Here is a 19,727-nt window from a genome sequence, read left to right as displayed (position 1 = left end):
TCAAGTCCGATCCCTGGATCCACACGGTAGAGAAGAGAAGCTTGTTTTCTGACCTCCACAGGTGCGCTGCGGTATGAACACAGACCCACACACACACACAAGTACACAATACACATACATGAAGAAAAGTCAAGCATAGTGGCCCACACCTGTAATCCTAACACTTGAATGGAAGAGGCAAGCGAGAGGATCGGGGATTCAAGGGACTCAGCTACATAATGAGTTTGATACTGCCATTAATTAATTAAAACGTTGCTTAGTACGAGTGAGACTTGTACTAGGTTCTGTTGCATAGATAGATGGATAGCACCATCAAATTGTTTAATGCTTAACGGTGCTACCAGTTCTGTTAGTGGAGAACGTGTAACTTTTTTTCTTTGCTGAGGAGCACACGTCCCAGTCTGTGGGTGCTCCCAGAGCAGGATGGGAGGAGTGGACCCTACCATAGATAAAACGGAGCATCTGTTGGGGTTTCTACCAAAGTAAGGTGAGAACGAAGCAAACTTTGGAAAGCTCTGGGGAGATACCCGCAGTCATGGTCCAGTACTTGGGGACCCGGGTCCGCAATCCTCCAGAACAAGCAGATACGAATACATAGGGAGGAGACTTTGAGGACCGCCATCGCCGGCCCACACAGACGCGGAGTTCCCCAGAAAGCCTGGTAAAAGCTGTGCAGCCATGCTTCCCTTGATCTGCCTTTTCGTCCCCTCGGGAGCTCGTGGCGCCGGCTGGACCGCAGTTCTTGGTGATCAGAAACCCGCAGCAGAAAAGGACCCAGGAGGTGGCGCTTCGAAGCAGCGTGTCAGCAAGGGCAGGTCTGTAGCAGCCAGGCCCCGCCCACTAGGATGACGGATAAGCCTTCAGAGCAATCATGGTGCTTTTTTGGTCCTGGAGGGTGGGGACAGAGGAGGAGTGAAGGACGTAGGATGGAGCCAGCAAGAAGGTTAGGGCAGCCCACAAAGCCAGCCCTGCTGTGTTGACAGACAAGTCTACAGACCAATGGCAGCGTACACATAGGTCTTGAAGGCGGTGCATTGATCATGGGGCGGAGCCTCGGGGGCAGGCTGGGACAGCAGCCCACCAGGTCCTGCCCACTAATGATAATGGACAAACCTTCAGACCAGTCATAGCATGCCGACCGCCCTGAGGCGGGCCAGCCGGTGAAGTGAGCCGAGCGCCTCCGAAGTGGGAAGAGGGATGTGGGGAAAAGCCTCTTGGAGAGATGGGGTGGGTCCTGAGGGAGATGGACAGCGCTGCCAACCAATGGAAGACGGAATCTGTCTCCGTTAGCGCCGGATCCCCGCGGGTAGGGAGGGGCAGGAGGCGCCGCGGGGATCCCGGGGCGGCCGAGGGCCCCTGACTCTGTTCGCCCAGACAAGATGGACCGGATGGCCAGCTCCATGAAGCAGGTACCCAACCCGCTGCCCAAAGTGTTGAGCCGGCGCGGGGTTGGTGCTGGGATGGAGGCTGCGGAGCGCGAGAGCTTCGAGCGGACTCAGGTGAGATTCGAGAACCCTGGGGCATCCATCCCTGGGGCACCTGGAGTGATGCTGGGTGCTAGAGAGGCTTGGAAGGGAGTGGGTCTTGCAGGCCCGGGAAGGGATTAGGCAAGGTGGCTGCTATCAGAATAATTTAGGGGTATGGAACTAGGCGGGTCCCAGGAAGGTCCGGGACCTGGGCATCCCTTACTGACATGGGGGTCAGGGTGCAGATTCCTGTGGCTGAGGGGACCGCTTTGGCGAGCACCATCAGGGGTCACAAAGGAGGCCAAAGGAAGTCGAAAGGGGACTGATGGAAGGGGTGCTCCTGGGTAGGAGAAGCACTTGGTTTTTACAAGTGTGGGAACGCCAACGTGGGGGTGTGAAGGGTGGCTCCAGTCACTCTACTTTATATTGACGTCTCCCTCCACTCCCCAGCATCTCCTTCAACCGTGCCTCTAACTTGGCTCTCAGCAGCCCCAGCTGTTGGCCTCCGAGGCTGGGCCAAAGGGGTCTGAGTGATGGGAAGAACCGTAGGAAATGTGAAGTGTTGTCCAACTTGGAAAGTGCCCCGGGGGTTTGGAGGAATGGGCATGCGCAGTCTGGGGTAGGAATTGAGGCGTTTGGCTTGTCAGACCCTTGCGTGTCGGGATAAGCTGTCCAGTGATACTCAGAATCCTGCTTTGAGGTTTTGCTTTCACCCTCCAAAATATGCCTGACAGCTAATAAGCAGACCGCCTTATTTGTCTGGTCTGACCAGGGCAGATGGCCAAGATTCCACCGCGGTTATCAACAAAAAGCCACTATCCACTTTTCCCTCAAGCTTTTATGCATACTGTATTGATCGGACTCAGTCAAGTTGTGAGGCGCGGGGTGTAGAGTCATCCGTTCATCTGCATGTAAGACTGTTTCTGAGAGTACAACCCTTCGGATCCCACTGCGGAAGCTGGCCCGGTAGATTTTCTGGTTCCACTCTGGCTTCTACTTTGAAGTTGACTTCAGCCAGAGGCAGGTCCCCTGTCGCGTTCTGTGAGTAGGAAAGATGGAAGAGATAAGGAGGGCCCCCGTGTTCTATAAATGGACCGTGTACGGAAGAAAGCCTTTTCACCCCAGGGGAACCTTAATCCACCTCTTGTTTCTGAGACCCTTGGATCCACTTTTTGTGTCTGAGGGGGAAAAGGAGGTAGTTGTACCCGGGGAAGGGAAGGAAAGACCGCCATTCACTTACCTCTCAATGTCCACAGGGTTTAGGGCTTTTTAAAAATTTTGTCAGATCTTCTGAACTGAAGATCCTTTTTTAAAAAGGACATTTGCGTTTAACCTTGGGTGTTCCTGCCCCCTCCAACCCCCAGAAACCTCTTTTATTTTTTAAACTGAAAGAAGGAAATAAACTGGAGTTTTTTTATAGCATCCAATCCTTTGAGAATCTCTGATAACTTAAACTGGAGCAGTAAGTTAGATATAAAAGTCTGAGCTTTTGGCCAGTGGAGATGGCTAAGGGGTAAAGGCTCCTGCCAACTGGTCTGGCCACCTGAGTTTCATGCCAGGGAGGGAACCAGCTCATCCAGGCTGTCCTCTGACCTCCATGCTCGAGCTGTGCCGTGAACACCCCATACAACATACACATACACCAAAAATTACTTTTTAAATGTTTTTAAAGTTTTAACTTAATATAGAGTGATAGAAATTAGGCATTTGAATGTTTCCAACTGTAAGCAACGTTTTTCCTAGTTGCCCAGGGAATATCCAGCAAGGACACTGTTAGGCAGTATCTAGTTTTACCTTCTGTAGACACTTGTTATGAGCCAGATTTGATGTGGTGGGTATGTGTGTGTGTTGAGATATACTACAGCAGAGTTTTTCAGTTGTGCCCCCCACCCCCATTTTTTCTTTTTGTTTTTTTTTTTTGGGGATAGAGTTTCTCTGAGTAATAGCTCTAGCTGACCTGGAACTCACTTTGTTCCAGGCTAGCCTCAGACTCACAGAGATCTGCCTGTCTCTGCCTCCCAAGTGCTGAGGGTTTTTTAAAAATTGTTTGTTTGTTTGTTTGGTCATTGTTGTTTTCGTTCTATTTGAGGGAGGATCTTACTATGTTGCTTAGGCTAGCCTGGAAATCAGCAATGTAGACCAGGCTGGCCCTCAGACTTTCATCAATCTCCCTGCCTTTGCCTCCCTAGTGCTCAGATTACAGGTCTGAGCCACCACAATCCAACTCAGTTGTTGAAACTCAAGCTTGCAGGCATGGTGGGACACTTTGACAATCCCAGCACTCAGGAGGCAGAGGCAGGAGGATCCTTTCAAGGCTGAAACCAGTGTGGTCTAAGTAGCAGATTCCAGGCTAACTGTGGCTATACATAGTAAGACCTTATCTCAAAAAGAATTTCAATAGCCCAGAAGTTAAAAAATAAAAAACCCAAACAAACAAACAAACACATTGGGATCATCAGAGACCAAGAGAATCAGCAAGGGTTTTATAATAATTGTAGCTAATTAACTATGTTTGGAGGCCTCGAAGTACAGTACTTTATTTGCTATCTTTAATCTTCTCAAGAACTGATGGAGTGGTTATCAACCCCATTTTGCTTAGAGGAAATTGAGGCCTACCGAGGTTAAATAGCTTGCTGGGTAACACAGATGGAAGTGGTCCCAACCTTTAACCACATCCCGGCTACCTCTGAGGCCTGAGCAGCCCCAGAAGGGATTTGAGTTCTCTTCATTTCGTTTTGTCTTGAGACAGGGGTCTCTTATAGTTCTGTTGATCTCAAACTAGCTATGAAGACAGATGATCTCCAACCCCTGATCCTTCTGCCTCCACCCTGAGTGCTGGGATTGCAGGAGTGTCCCACGATGGCTGGTTTCAGGCAGCACTGGGGATGGAACCCACAGCTTCATGCATGCTAGACAAGAGCTCTCCCAAGTGAGCCACACGGCCAAGCCACAGGAGACATCTTAGGTTTGGGCATGAGCACTCAGTGAATGTGCTTTAATGGATGGAACCTTGTGCCGTCAGGCAAACAGTCTGACTTTCCTAAGCCTCATTTTCCCAACTGTAGACTAAAGATAACTCAGGGCTGGGGAGGTGGCTCAATGGTTACACTTGGTGCACAAGCTTGAGGACCTAAGTTCAGATCCCCAGAACCCACATGAAAACAAAACAGTGTAGCTCCTGTTTTAGCCAGATCAGTGAGATTCAAGGTCAGTGAACCTGTCTCAAAAATAAACAAAATGTGGAAAGAAATAGAGGAAAGCACCCGGTATAGACCTCTGGCCTCTACATGTGCACATGTATGCATCTGTGCACATCAGTATACAACACACACATATAAAATAAACACAATAGGGGCTGGAGAGAAGGCTCAGCGGTTAAGAGCGCTGACTGCTCTTCCAGAGGTCCTGAGTTCAATTCCCAGCAACCACATGGTGGCCCACAACAGCTACAGTGTACTCATATGCAATAAATAAACAACAAACCATAATGTTTAACCTTGCAGTGTATGTAGGGGTGGTTATAGCACAGTGTGCTTATGGAGGTCTGTCTTAGTTAGGGTTTTACTGCTGTGAACAGACGCCATAACCAAGGCAACTCTTATAAAGGACAACATTTAATTGGGGCTGGCTTACAGGTTCAGAGGTTCAGTCCATTATCATCAAGGTGTGAGCATGGCAGCATCCAGGCAGGCATGGGGCAGGAGGAGCTGAGAGTTCTCCATCTTCATCTGAAGGCAGCTAGTGGAAAACTGACTTCCTGGCAGCTAGGATGAGGGTCTTAAAGCCCACACCCACGGTGACACACCTACTCCAACAGGGACACGCCTTCTAATAGTGCCACTCCTGGGCCGTGCATATACAAACCGTAACAAGGTCAGAGGACAACGTGGTATGGGATGCATTAAACTATAAGCATGAAGGCATTTTGCAAATGAAGGGCCACGATTGTGGTGTTTTTCTGTGTCCCAGGAATAGCCTCTTCCGGGCAGTCTGTCCTTCTTAGCTCTCAGCGCTGTTTTCAGAATGTCACATGGCCACTGTCCCTTCTGGAATGGGGACCGCTGAGCAGCCCAGGCTGTACCCCACCATCACCTCCTTACTGAGCAGCCCAGGCTGTACCCCACCATCACCTCCTTACTGAGCAGCCCAGGCTGTACCCCACCATCACCTCCTTACTGAGCAGCCCACGCTGTACCCCACCATCACCTCGTTACTGAGCAGCCCAGGCTGTACCCCACCATCACCTCCTTACTGAACAGCCCAGGCTGTACCCCACCATCACCTCCTTACTGAGCAGCCCAGGCTGTACCCCACCATCACCTCCTTACTGAGCAGCCCAGGCTGTACCCCACCATCACCTCCTTACTGAGCAGCCCAGGCTGTACCCCACCATCACCTCCTTACTGAGCAGCCCAGGCTGTACCCCACCATCACCTCGTCACTGAACAGCCCAGGCTGTACCCCACCATCACCTCCTTACTGAGCAGCCCAGGCTGTACCCCACCATCACCTCCTTACTGAGCAGCCCAGGCTGTACCCCACCATCACCTCCTTACTGAGCAGCCCAGGCTGTACCCCACCATCACCTCCTTACTGTTTCAGCTCAGCATAAGCATTAGTTGGGTATTAGGGACAAGAATAGTAGTTTATTTCTTGACATTATACTTATCTTCAATTTCCCTTATGGAGTCGATTCTGCATTTACCAGGACGCTAATGTGTAAGAGGGAGAGGGCCTGGGAAGATGTCTCAGTGGTTGCCGCACAAGTGTGAGGACCTGAGTTCAAATCCCTGGACCCCATGTAAAGCTGAGCATGGGAGCAGGCGTCTGTAACCCCAGTGCTCTTTACAGCAAGATGGGAGTTGGAGGCAGGAACCGCCCTGAAAACTCACGGGCCAGCTAGCTTGGGGTATGTCATGAAAAATACTCCAATAAAATAAGGTACCTTGTCTCAAAGAGGTGGAAGTTGACAGGCACCTGAGGTGATTTTATGACCTCCACCACGTATGTATGCATACACCACTTGTACACTGTCACATACACATGCGCACATGCTCGTGGAAGAAGGAATCGTGTGTAATGCTAGCACGTCTGTGGGTGGATACGGATGGTAATTGAGTTGTTTCTTCAGCTATAGGAAGAGTCCAAGCAAGGTAAAAGCAAAGCCTTCGCAGAAAGCTTTCCCATCTCCCCTTCTGTTTAGTTTTCTTGTTTTGTGTTTTGGTTTGCTTTGTAGACCAGACTGGACTTAAACCTGATACATGGTGGAGGCTCACCTTGAACTCTTGGTGCTCCTGCCTACACTTCCCAAACACTGGGACGGTAGACAAGCTCTGCCATGGCTGGCTAGCCTTCACGTGTGCTAGGCAAGCACTCTAACCAGATTGCATCCCCAGCTTTGGTTTTAGTTTCAAGTTTGGAGGCTGGAGATTTAGTGGTTAGGAGTACTTCCTGCTCTTCCAGACGACTTGATTTTGGTCCCCAGCACCCACATCAAGTGGCCTCATAACCACCTGTAACTGTAATCCAGGGAAACACACACACACACACACACACACACACACACACGCACGCACGCGCACGCGCAGAAATAAACCATAAATTTTAGTTTGTGTCAACATCTCACTTAATCACCACAGCTGGCCTGATACTTGCTGTGTAACCCCAGGCTGCCCTCAAGTTTGTAATTCTCCTGCCTCAGCCTCCCAAGTAACTGGCTTGACTTACTTCATCAGCTGACAATACTCTAGTATTGTTTTATTTTATTTGTTTGCTTTTAGGTCAGGGTCTTATGTATCCCAGGCTGTCCTTGAACTCACTATGGTAGCCAAGGATGACCTTGGACTCCTGATCCTCCTGCCTCCACCTCCCTGGGCTAGCATCATAGGTGTGTGCTCTATCCCATGTGGCTTTAGTATTATTTTTTCCAACAACAGTGAAAAAAATGTGTATAATTACCATAAATATGTGATAAAAATGTTTTAATTAAAACTTATTATGTGCCTGTATGTGTGTGTGTAAATGTACTCTCCATGCATGCACAAGGGACATCAGACAGGGTCTCTCACTGAACCCAGAGCTGTGCTGCAAGTTCCTAGCCTCCTGTCTCTGCCAGCCATCCCCAGCACTGGGGTTGCAGGTGTATGTGGCCATGTTTTAAAAGTGAGTGCCGGGATTTGAACTTAGGTCCTCGTGTTTTTGTGGTAGTATTCTTATCCACTGAGCCATTTCCCCAGCCATATGTTGTTTTTTGTTGTTGTTGTTGTTGTTGTTGTTGTTATTGTTATTATTATTATTATTATTATTATTATTATTATTATTATATCGTGTAGGATCCAAAAAGCAGCCCTACTCGACCCACATTTTTATTTAGCTTTGTTTGTTTTGTGTGTGTGTGTGGGGGGTGTGCATGTAGAGGCCAGAGGACAACTTGCAGGACTTGGTTCTGGCCTCCCCCAGTGGGCTCTGGTGGTCAAACTGAAGTTGTCGATCTTGGCAGCAGGCGTCCTCGGTTCTAGTTTATAAGTCAGGGTCACACTATATAGATAGATCTCTTTGACTATGTGATCCTCCTGCCTCCGCCACTTACATGCTGGGATTAAAGCATACCCACCACACATGACCCCCTGGCTATATTTTCTTAGCCAAAAAAAAAAAAAAAAAAAAAAAAAGCTTTTCTCTGTGAGCTGTTTATTCTTTTAATATTATTTTGGGGAGCATATACCACGGAACGAAGGCAGCGATGAGTAAGATCAAGATTAGCCCCAGAGGAGTTGTGACTCCGCAGAGGGGAGGGACTCTGTTGTGATCAGAGAAACAAAGTAGCAGACTTTTAAGGGTGTTAAAACCAAAGACATGGAGGGGGAGTGTGTGTGTGTGGGTGGGGGGGCATTGCTGAAAGTGTAGCTCAGCTCAGCCATAGAGCGCTTGATCAAAACAACCCAGTGAGGGGCTGTGGGTGTGACTCATGGGTCCAGAAGGGATACAGTACATCCTGGCGGGGAAGGCATAGCGGCCGGAGCAGGAGGTGGCTGGTCATGTGGCATCCACAGTCGGGAAGCAGAGAGAGATGGATGCTCGGGCTCAGCTCACTGTCTCCTTTTATTATGCAGTGCAGAACCTCAGCCCGTAGGACAGTGAAGCTTTTACCGAAAGCCCATATATAGGATGAATCTGCCCACCCCAGTCTAGATGCCCCCTTATGCGCATGCTCACAGATTTGTCTCCGAGGCCCTACCTGTTGACAGTGTTAGCCATCTTTGATCCTGCTTTATTACTCCTTCCTCCCCTAATCTTTGGGGGCCCCACATGCTGACCTCACCCCACTTCTCTTTTACACCTGTCTACTTCCTCGGCTCTCACCTCAACAGTTTCTGGTCTCACCACCATGACATCACCGCCCCACATTCCCTTGCTGACTTCCTGTCCTGTGGACTGTCTCTCCTAAGACATCTGCACACACCCCTCCCCCCATGCCCTGTGGCCTAGACATTGGTCCCTCTGTGTCCCTGGCCCCGCCTTTTTCCTTCCTCTTGAACACACCGCTTGTGGCCTGCTGTCTCCATGCCGTGATGTTCCTGTGTCCAGTTCTCCTTAGTTCCTCATGGTGCCTGCCCTCCTGACCATTTTCTTTCTTTTTTTCCCCTTCCTCTCCCCTCTTCCTTCCTTCCTTCCTTTTTTCCTTTTGTGACAGGATTTCTCTGTGTAGCCTTGGCTATCCTGGAACTCACTCTGAAGACCAGGCTGCCCTCGACCTCTGAGATCCTCCCACCTCTGCTTCCTGAGATTAAAGGTGGGATTAAAGGTGTGTACCACCATCTGGTTTTCCCCTTTCTTTCTTTACCTGTCCCTTCTTTCAAGAACTTTTGTTAGGGGCTGCGACTATAACTCAGTTGGTAGAGTGCCTGCCTCGGACAAAGCTCTGGGTTCCATCTCCAGCATCACATAAACCGGGCCTGTTAAGGTGTGTCCGTCATCCTAAAACTCAGGAGGTAAAGGCGGAAGGATCAGGAGTTCAAGGATGCGGGTGGAGAGATGGCTTAGTGGCTAAGAGTGCACACGGCTCTCGCAGAGGCTCTTGAGCTCAGATCCCAGCAGCCGTATCAGGCAGTCTGCAACCACCAGTAGCTCCAGCTCCAGAGGCTCGGACAACCTCCTAGGTCCTCCACGGCCATGCATGTACCCCACACATTACAGATGGCTAATCGAAATTAATAAATTAGGCTGGAGAGATGGCTTAGTGGTTACGTATGCTTGAAGCTACTGAAGAGGACATAGGTTCAGATTCCAGCACTCGAATTAGGGGAGTTACAGCTACCTGTAACTCCAGTTCCAGGGAATCCAACACTTTATTCTGGCTTTAAAAAAAAAAAAAAAAAGCCAGATGTGGTGGCACACACCTTTAATTCTATCACTGAGGAGGCAGAGGTAGGTGGATCTCTATGAGTTTGACACCAGCCTGGTCTACATATGGTGTTCCAGGCAAGCTGAGGCTACAGTTAGACTTTGTCTTAAAACCAAACAGTTTCAAGGTCATCCCCAGATACTGTGTGATATGATATCCCCAGGGTCTCTGGTCCTTGCCCTCGTATAACTTAAACATGCACCAGGTATCCCTGAGGTCTGGTTGTACTTGGGTCATATACTCCAGTGAGTATGAACTGCCGGGTTGTAGTATACCATCACATTTATACAAGCACAGACCTTGGCTTCCTGTGTTGATAATTCCCTCTTTGAGATGGCTGTGAGTCTCATTGTCCATTGGGGGACCCTTACAGAGGGTAGATGCTGGTTTGTCCTCTCTAAGAGCATCAAATGCAATTTCTTCAGCCCCTCACTGGGGGATTCTAGGCAGGTGCTCCTTCTTGCTCTCAAGTGTCTTGGCTTAGGAACCTGTAAGGAAAGACACTCATTTCTTTTTCTCATTTTTTTTCCTCTTCTCTTTTGGAGGATGGCCTCACATTCCCTTCTGGAATACAGGCATTTGTGGTATTGGTCTTAATACATTTGGGTGTGTGTGTGTGTGTGTGTGTGTGTGTGTGTGTGTGTACTCCAGCAATAGTGCTTGTATGGAGGTCAGGGGACAACTAATGGGAATCAGTTCTCTCCTTCCACCATGTGGGTCCTGAGGATCAAACTCAGATTGTCAGGTTTGGCTGCAAGTACCTTCACCTGACAAGCCCTCTCGCTGGCCCTCAATTTATATATTTGTAGCAATCTCTAAGATACTATGTTGGATGGTTCTCTGGGAAGTAGTGACCAGGTATTAGAGCCATGAGGCGCTCAGAACCCTGGGGTTGCACCTTCAGAAGCAATAGGACTCAAAGGGCAGACTCCATGACCCTCTCAGGCACCCCCAAATGTTCTTGCTTGGCCAGTGTTCAAGACAACGGGCTGTATTGCGCACCCCAGTCATTGGCTCGGGTATTCTACTCTCTGAGGTGCAGTGTTAGAGATGTGGGTGTGGCAGTCGTGGGCCAGTGGCCAGTCTGTCTGCCGCTGCTTCCAGGAGCTCTGATGGCCTGGAATATTGCCCACCTAGCCAAAGGGAGTTTTGTCAGTCCCACCTCCCGACAGGGTGGAGGCTGCTTCCTGTTTTTCCTGCCTGAACGGGCAGGGAGGAACCTTGTCCCAGATCAGAGTCGGGAAGTGCAGTCTGATACTAGTGAGGGGAAAGAGAAGCATTTTATTTCTTGGACGGACTCACAGCTACTACTGCTGGTGAGACAGTTCAGGAAGCTGGGATGGGCCATCCCGGCATCCAGTGCCGCCTATGATCCAATGACTGCTAACACTGCATCCAAAGTCACATTTACAATTGACCTCTTTTGGGCTACTGACTAAAAGATGCACCACATAATCTGTGATTGTGGTCATTTTCCTAGTACAGACACGGAAACTCAGCAAGGGTCAGTGATTTGCCTGAGAGTGCACGGGGAAGCCATGAACCTGGTGCAGGTTTGACCACAGACATTTTATTTTGTTTGAGACCATGTCTCACTTTCTACCCAGGTTGGCCTCCAACTTTTCCCTGTTAACTGAGGATGACCTTGAACTCCTTCTTGATCCTGCCTCTGCCTCCTCAAGGGCAGGGATTACAGATAGTCAAAGCCATGTCTGCCTTTACATTTTTTTTAAAAATTAATTTACATATGTGGAGGTGAAAGGGCAGTTCTTACCTTCCATCACATAGGTGCCAGGGTCTAACTCCCATCATTACGTGTGACCACTGAGCCATCGCTCTGTACCCCCACCCCCACCCCCACCCCCACCCCTTTTAAAAATCTTTCAATGTGGAAGCCTAGTCTGTAACTAAACAGACAGACAAACAGATAGAAAACCCTAAACCAACCAAACAACAACAACCAAAAATGGTACACACATTTGGTTTGTCCAGATGTACTTAAATATCTTAACTTCCTTTCAGAAAAAAAAACGGCATATGTACACCCTCCTTGGATATAAGTTTATCTAGAAACCATGGTGTGATGGTTAATGCTAACTGTCACCTTGACAGCCTCTAGAATCGCCGGGAGAGGGGCCTTTGGGCACACCTGCGAGAGACTATCTAGATTAAGGTCATCCTGAGAGTGACTTGGCTTCATTGATTGACACGGAGAGACCCGTGGTAACCGTGGGCAGAACCATTCCCTTGGCAGGAGATCCTGAACTGTATAAAATGGAGCAGCAACATGTACGTACGCATTAGCTCCTCACTCCTCTGCCACTGACGGCGGATACAGTGTGGATGCAAATTCTCTCGTTACTGTGCCATCCCTCTGTGATGAATCTGTGAGCCAGGATGAGCCCTCCTCCCTTGTGTTGTTTTCTCAGAATGTTTTATCCCAGCACCTGGAAAGGAAACAGACTAGTGATGTGTGCCTGAGTCCCAGCTGCTCAGGAGGTGGAGGCAGGAAGAGCCCTCAAACCCATGAGTTCAAGGCCAATGGGAACAATGTAACGGGGAGGGGAGAAGGGCAGAAAGACACCGACCATGCTAGCATTGGAGAGAGGAAGACACAGACCATGGAGAGGCTAAGACAGCAGGGTAGCGTGAGCTCAGGAGTCACAGGCCCTAAGAGCCACACAGCAGTCAATATATTTTTATTATATTTTGTTTTGTTTTGAGACAGGGATAGCCTCAAACTTACAACCCTCTTTCCTCTGCCTCCTTTGCTGGGGTTTCTAGGCAGAAGGGAATCGGTACCCAGAGCCCATAGCTCAGGTAGTAGAACGGCAGAAAAACAGGAAGCAATCTCAGCACAGTGGGAGTGAAAGCTGCCCTGGGTACAAGTGAGTGGTTGGGAGCTCCAGCCAGCAGCCTGTTAGCCTGAGTTTACTGTGACGGTCTCCTTACGTGGTGCGTGCGTGCGCGCACGTGTGCTCGTTCACTTGCCTGCCCCTCCCCCCTTTTTCTTCGAGTCTCTGACTAGGTAGTTAATGAGCCCCTATAGGAATCCATCTGCCGCCGGGCGGTGGTGGCGCACGCCTTTAATCCCAGCACTTGGGAGGCAGAGGCAGGCGGATTTCTGAGTTGCAGGCCAGCCTGGCCTACAGAGTGAGTTCCAGGATAGCCAGGACTACACAGAGAAACCCTGTCTCGAAAAACCAAAAAAAAAAAAAAAAAAAGGAATCCATCTGCCCATCTGCCCATCTCCGCCTCCCCATCGCTGGGATTCCGAGCATCGGCTCTTTTTAACTTGGATTCTGGGGCTGAACTTAGGTCCTCACGCTTGCAGGACAAGGACTTGACTAATCGAGCCACTTTCCCAGCCCCGTCCTTGAATTCTCTATTAGCCCAAGCTGTACTCAAACAACCAGGCGACCTTGAACTCTGCTCCTTCCTGTGGCTTTCAGGTGCTGGAATCACAGGTGTGTAACAGGTGTGTCCCACCAAGCACAGCTGTGTTTATGTTCCGTCTCAACACTCGGAAGATTGAAACAACCGAAAAGACAGCTCTTCCCAGGGAGAAGGCAGCTGTGTGCAGGGGCTTGACCACTGTCTGTCCACATGTGCTTTATTTAAGTCCCGTCTCAAAGTCAGCCTCCCCAAAAGCATTCTCAAAGGCAGCGGGAACATGAGCAAGCGTTTGACCTATGACATGTACCTGCCTGCTGCTTCCCAGTACTGCCATCGCTGGTAGCCAGCAAGTAGAGACCATCATTAATCCACACTGTGCCTGTGGTCTCTGGCTTCTGTTCATTCGTGTTTTCTGTCTACCTTGCATTGACGCCAAGTTTGAATCTACACACAGAGTGACTTTGGTTACCGGGGTGTTTTGAGTTTTGGGCTTTCTATTCATCAGTGTTTTCAGTCTATTTTCCATAGTTAACTTCTCATTTATCTATTTAGTGTGGTGGCCCAGCACTTAGCAGAGAGGCTAAACAACATGGGTGCTTAACATAAGCAAGCATGGGTGAAGTGTGCCTTCCAGACAGATCCTCATGGGCATCTCTCTTTCTTTGTTTCCTTCTTTTTTTTTTTTTTTTTTTTTGGTTTTTTTTTTTTTTTTTTTTTTTTGTTTTTCGAGACAGGGTTTCTCTATGTAGCCCTGGCTGGCCTGGAACTCTGTAGACCAGGCTGGCCTCGAACTCAGAAATCCACCTGCCTCTGCCTCCCAAGTGCTGGGATTAAAGGCGTGCGCCACCACTGCCTGGCTGTTTCCTTCTTTTCTTTCTTCCTCTCTTTCTTTGTTTCTTTTTTTTTTCCTTCCTTCCGTTATTATTATACTTACTTACTCATTTTAAAGTTTTATTTATTTTTATGTAAGAATGTGTGTATGTGGTGGGGGCTGGGGCTGGAGAGATGGCTCAGTGGTTAAGAGCACTGGCTGCTCTTCCAGAGGTCCTGAGTTCAATTCCCAGCAACCACATGGTGGCTCACAACCATCTGTAATGGGATCTGATGCCCTCTTCTGGCAGGCAGATGTATATGCAGCAGAGCACTCATACATTAAATAAACAAAAATTTTTTTTAAAAAAGTATGTGTGTGTGTGTGTGTGTGTGTGTGTGTGTGTGTGTGTCTGAGGAACCCAGAAAGAAACGAGCAGATCTCCTGGACAGAGCTGGGGATACAGGCAGGTGTAAGTCACTAGATGTGGGGGCTGGGAACCAAACTCCTGACCTCTGCAGGGGCAGTACACACTCTTACTGAGTGCCATGGTGCATGTATAGTTTAGGAGTCAGCTCTCCCCTTTCACCTGTAGATCCCGAGGATCGAACTCAGATCATCAGGCTTGGCAGCACCTTTACCCATGGAAGCTCCTTGCCGCCTACACAGTGTGCTGGCTTGTGTTTGACCTGTTTCCCAGATCCAAGGCCATGTTTGGCTGAAATTATGTGCCACCCATATACTTTTGGTATCCTTTGGGTGTGTCTTAAATAGGGCAATATTCCTTATTTATTTTGTTTTGCCAGTTATTATTATGCATGGCAGGGTATGGTCTTGTGTATACCAAGGACATGGAGGTTTGAGGGCTATTTTTAGGCATTGGTTCTCTCCTTCTACTGAGGACTGAACTTGTCAGGTTTTCACAAAAAGTACTTTTACCCTCTGAGTCATCTTGTCTACCCTGGGGCCATATTCTTGTTCCTGAGCTGGTATTCAGTGATGTATGCATGCCAGCCAAGTGTTCTGTGCTGAGCTGTTCTTATTTCTCAAAACAAAAAGTAAAAAGAGGCCTGGGAGCTTGGCCTATTGGTAGAGCTAGAGCCTAGAATCCCCCAGTGAGGGGCTGGGGGCGTGGCTCAGTGGTAGAGCCCCTGCCTAGAATCCCCCAGTGAGGGGCTGGGGGCGTGGCTCAGTGATAGAGAACCTGCCACAATTCCCCAGTGAGGGGGTGAGGGAATGGCTCAGAGGTATTTTTCAAACACACATGATGTTCTGAGTTCTGTCCCCAGTACCACATAAACACACACAGAGAGAGGGAGGGAGGGAAGGAGAGAGAGGAGAGAGAGAGAGAGAGAGAGAGAGAGAGAGAGAGAGAGAGAGAGAGAGAGATTGAGACAGAGAGAGGGAGGGTTGGGAGAGAGGGAGAGAGAAGAGAGAAAGATGAATAGCATCTTATATTTTCCAAATGAGCACCCCATCTACAGGCAAAGAACTTGCCCTAAGTTAATAAGCCCAAGGGAGAGTCCAACCCCCTGGAGATTTCACATCTTAGAATATTTGCATGTGCATAACATTAGCATTGCCTAATGAGACCTCCTAAGACTGAGATCTAGGTCTAAACACGAAGTTCCTTGGGTTTTCCTGTGCATCTAATGCTCAGCACTAGAGGGCAGCACTCATGGGCAAGGACCAAAGGAAGACTTCTAGTGTACCAAGGGTTGCCCTTGGTAACAGCATCATGGAGATGGGACCTCTAGCCTAGGACTACAAGGAGTTGGATTGTACCTGAGTTTGGAAGCAGATTCTTCTATGTCTCTAGTAAGGAGGACACCTTGATTTTTAGCTCATTGGAAGCTGTATTGGCCTTCTAATTTGCAGAGCTACGAGACTAGAAATGGGTACTATTGCCATGGGCCGTTGTCAGAGTTCTCCAGAGGCTTAGGGAGGAGGATCATGAGTCTGAGGCCAGAACTACATAGTAAGAGGTTCTGTCAAAACAAAACAAAAACCACTTCACTAACTGGAGGCTGGAGAGATGGCTCAGCGGTTAAGAGCACTGGCTGCTTTTCCAGAGATCCAGAGTTCAGTTCCCAGCAACCACATGGTGGCTCATGATCATCTGATGCCCTCTTCTGGCATGTACGTATACATGCAGACAGAGCACTCATATACATTAAATAAATAAATCTTTTAAAAATCGCTAACTAGGATGGGAAGGTGGCTCAGTGGGTAAAGCACCCAAGCAAGTTACCCAAGCATAGGATCTGAGTTCCAGATGCTCAGACCCATATACAATAGGACCTCAGCAGGTATCTAATTCCTGAGTTCTCACAGGGAGTTGGGAGGTAGAGACAGGAGATTCTCCTAGGCTGGCTAGCATGTCTTCTGGTCTCTGATGCACAGTGTGGTCCATGCACACCATGGTCACACTTACACACACTAAGATTGTAAGAAAGAAAGAAAAAAAGACAACTTGTGTGTTTTATGTTGTTGAGTTTGTAGCCATTTGTTTGGGATGGAACATGAAAAAGCCTGGGCCAGCAAGATGACCTGAGTTTAATCCCTGGGACCCACAGGGGAGAAGGAGAGAACTGACTTAAAAACATTGACCTCTATTGTCACAGCCCCCCCCCCCCCCCAAATACACAAATAAATGTAATTCAGAAGGTGGGGGAGGAGTGCGGTGGGACAAGTTAATGGGTAAGCCATGCTCCCAGGCAAGATTCTCAGCGCCTCCCAGGTCTGACTTCACAGACAGACAAACTACCTTGCTGGACCCCAGGGGACCTCTGCTATTTGGTGTGTGCTTTCCGTGGCCGTAGATCAGACACTGGAATTCCACAGTTGGCACCTGTTCCCAGAAGTGTGTCCTGAAAGGACAATTCAACAGTCCGTTCAGAACATATTTTTTTTTCCCTGCTGGGCCACCAAGTTCTTTGATACAGTTCCAGGTTGGAGGAGCTCAGATCTACTTTACTGAACATTTAGAGGGAGAAAAAAATCTTTTAATGAAGCTGTGTTAGTTTTTGAAAAATGGGAGGGAGACTTTGTGGAGTGTCTGCGAAGAGGAAAGCAGGCTCGGAGACAGGCAGCAGAGGAGGGATGGAGAGGGAGCTCTGGGATCCTGCTGCGCCTGTGCCTACTCAGACTTGTGCTGGAAATCTGGGAGGTTCTACTGTTCCTGGGCTTAACTGCAGAGGAAGCATGCACTTGTGGAATACTGACCTAAGATTTAGCAAGCCTGAGCCAGAGAGAGAACTGCAGACCTTGCCCACCTGACCACACACCACCTCATCCCTGGAACCTATGTGGAGGAAAGAAAACATCAACACTGTGGAAGTTATCCTCCGATTTACACACATACAACACAAACACACATATACACACATAAATAACCACAAAACCACGCACACACAACCACATACACACACCACATAAGCCACCATACACACACAAACACCACAAACATACCACACACACAGCACACATACAACCACACACCAAATAAAGCTACACACATACCCACAGATACACCACACCACACCACACCGCACACACAAATAGACATTCACATACCACTCCCCCCCACACACCACATGCACCACACATGTACACATATATACATCACACACACCACACAGAGAGCCATACACACACACACTACACACACACACCACATACACCAAATATGCCACACAAACAACCACACACAACTACACACACACACTCCACAAACATAACACACACACACACACACACACACACACACACACACACACACACACTTAGAAAAACACATGCACACTCCTGATCAGGGTTCTTTAGAAGTTCTGAGGTCGCAGAGGGGACCAGGAGAGGCTGGAGGAACCGTCAGGTGGGAGGATGCTAAGATGAGGAACAGATCTTGGAACAGAAAGAGCGCCGTGATGCTGAACTCAGAAGTCAGCTTGCAGTGTGAAAGCCAGGTGAGTGTCGTGGTTGCGTGGACCATTCTGTGGTTGTGGAAGACGTCGGTTAGTGTAGCAGGGAGCCTGGTGAAGTGCAGAGGAGCCCTTCAGCGGCTCTTCCGAGTACCTAAAGGGGATCTCAGACCAAATGTTCAGAAGAAGTGATGCTTACCAAATCCTCAGTGAGGGCTGAGTGGCCACGAGGTCCCTTCTACCATGGCATCTTTACTCCCGGGACAGCAGACAGGGTGGCAGGGCTTCTGCTCTCCTCTCTTCCCCCCTCCTGTATTTAGCACAGTTTCACACTATCTCAGGATGTCTTGGAACTCAGGACCCTCCTACCTCTACTTCCCAAATGCCGGAATTACAGTTGTGTACCACTAACCCACGTATGTGATACTGAGGACCGAACTCGGGGCTTTGTGTGCTCTACCAGTGGCGCTACAGCCCCAAATCGGTTTTGTTCTTTATTATTGTTGTTTACATTTATTTCTTATATATACAATGTTCTACCTGCATGTATGCTTACAAGCCAGAAGAGGGTACCAAATCTCATTACAGATGGTTGTGAGCCACCATGTGGTTGCTGGAAATTGAACTCAGGACCTTTGGAAGAGCAGCCAGTGCTCTTAACTGCTGAGCCATCTCTCCAGCCCCGTTTTGTTCTTAATTTCTTTCTTCTTTTTAATCTTGAGTCAGGGTTTCACTGTATAGTCTAGGTTGGCCTCAAACTCAGAGATTCTCCTGCCTCGGGATCCTGGGTAGTGGGATTACAACCAACGTTAGCACGTGCAGCTTACCGTTGGCTTTTTCATCAGCCCTCACGGTCGTATAGAATGTGTGTTGACATCTGGGCTCTTTTACTGGACTACACAGGAGTGGTCACAGCTGTTAGCATTCTGTCTTCGTTGTGCCCCACAGTTACCCCAGCAACAGCCAGGCATGCTCCACCCCACAGTTACCCGGCAACAGCCAGGTGTGCCTGACTCTCACTATAAAAGGGGCTGCTTGCCCCTCCTCCTCCTCTCTCTCTCTCTCTCTCTCTCTCTCTCTCTCTCTCTCTCTCTCTCTCGTCTCTCTTTCTTGCTCTTGCCTTCCTGTTCCCGCTCTGTCCTCTTGTCTCTTCCCCGCTCTCTCCACATGCTCATAGCCAGTCTCTATTTCTCTAGTCCTCTTCTGTCTCTGTCTCTGCCTTTCTCTGCCTCTACTACCCTCTTAACTTCCCTTCCCACGCCCTGAATAAACTCTATTCTATACCATACTATATATGTGGCTGGTCCCTCTGCGGAGGCACCCCTTTCCCCTACACCTCACCACACCTCCACCAAAAGTTATTCCCTCCTCTCTTTATCTTTTATAAACACATCAGCGGCTGTAGCCCGTGCTGGCTGTTGTCCCTGTCCCCTGGTGCTGAAGCCTTCCCTCACGTCCCCAGTAGAAATGCTCCTCGTCTCGAGAGCGTGGGCTTAGCAAATGAACAGGTAAACGGCTGAATGGCTGACTAAGTAAATAAAAGTAAAAGAGATAAAATATGATAATAAATACAATGAAAATAAATTGAATGGTGCATAAATCAATGGTGGAGTGATAGGGTAAATAATTCATGTCTGGGTGAGTCATTGAATGAATGAATGAGTGACTGATGAATGAATGAATGATGGATGGTTAGTGTGCCAGTGTGCAAATGACTGAGCGATTGCGTG

The 19,727-nt window shown here is 48.8% G+C and overlaps 1 protein-coding gene across 2 annotated transcripts in view; it reads left to right on the top strand.

The window, feature by feature from the left end:
• The first annotated feature begins 1,294 nt into the window (after window positions 1-1,294).
• The window catches only part of Hip1 (huntingtin interacting protein 1), a 130,032-nt gene continuing 111,599 nt past the window's right edge, over window positions 1,295-19,727 (top strand). The window contains exon 1 of one of the 2 annotated variants that reach the window (XM_076923175.1): window positions 1,295-1,499. In XM_076923175.1, coding sequence (XP_076779290.1) covers window positions 1,380-1,499 — 120 coding nt within the window. In that variant the 5' untranslated portion in view covers window positions 1,295-1,379. The remainder of the gene's footprint in view (window positions 1,500-19,727) is intronic. The other variant, XM_076923174.1, reaches the window with a different exon arrangement.

Source organism: Arvicanthis niloticus, chromosome 24 (genome assembly GCF_011762505.2).
Source record: "Arvicanthis niloticus isolate mArvNil1 chromosome 24, mArvNil1.pat.X, whole genome shotgun sequence".
Taxonomy (NCBI): Eukaryota; Metazoa; Chordata; class Mammalia; order Rodentia; family Muridae; genus Arvicanthis; species Arvicanthis niloticus.
Note: the sequence above shows the minus strand (reverse complement) of the source record. Positions and strands in the feature narration are given on the sequence as shown.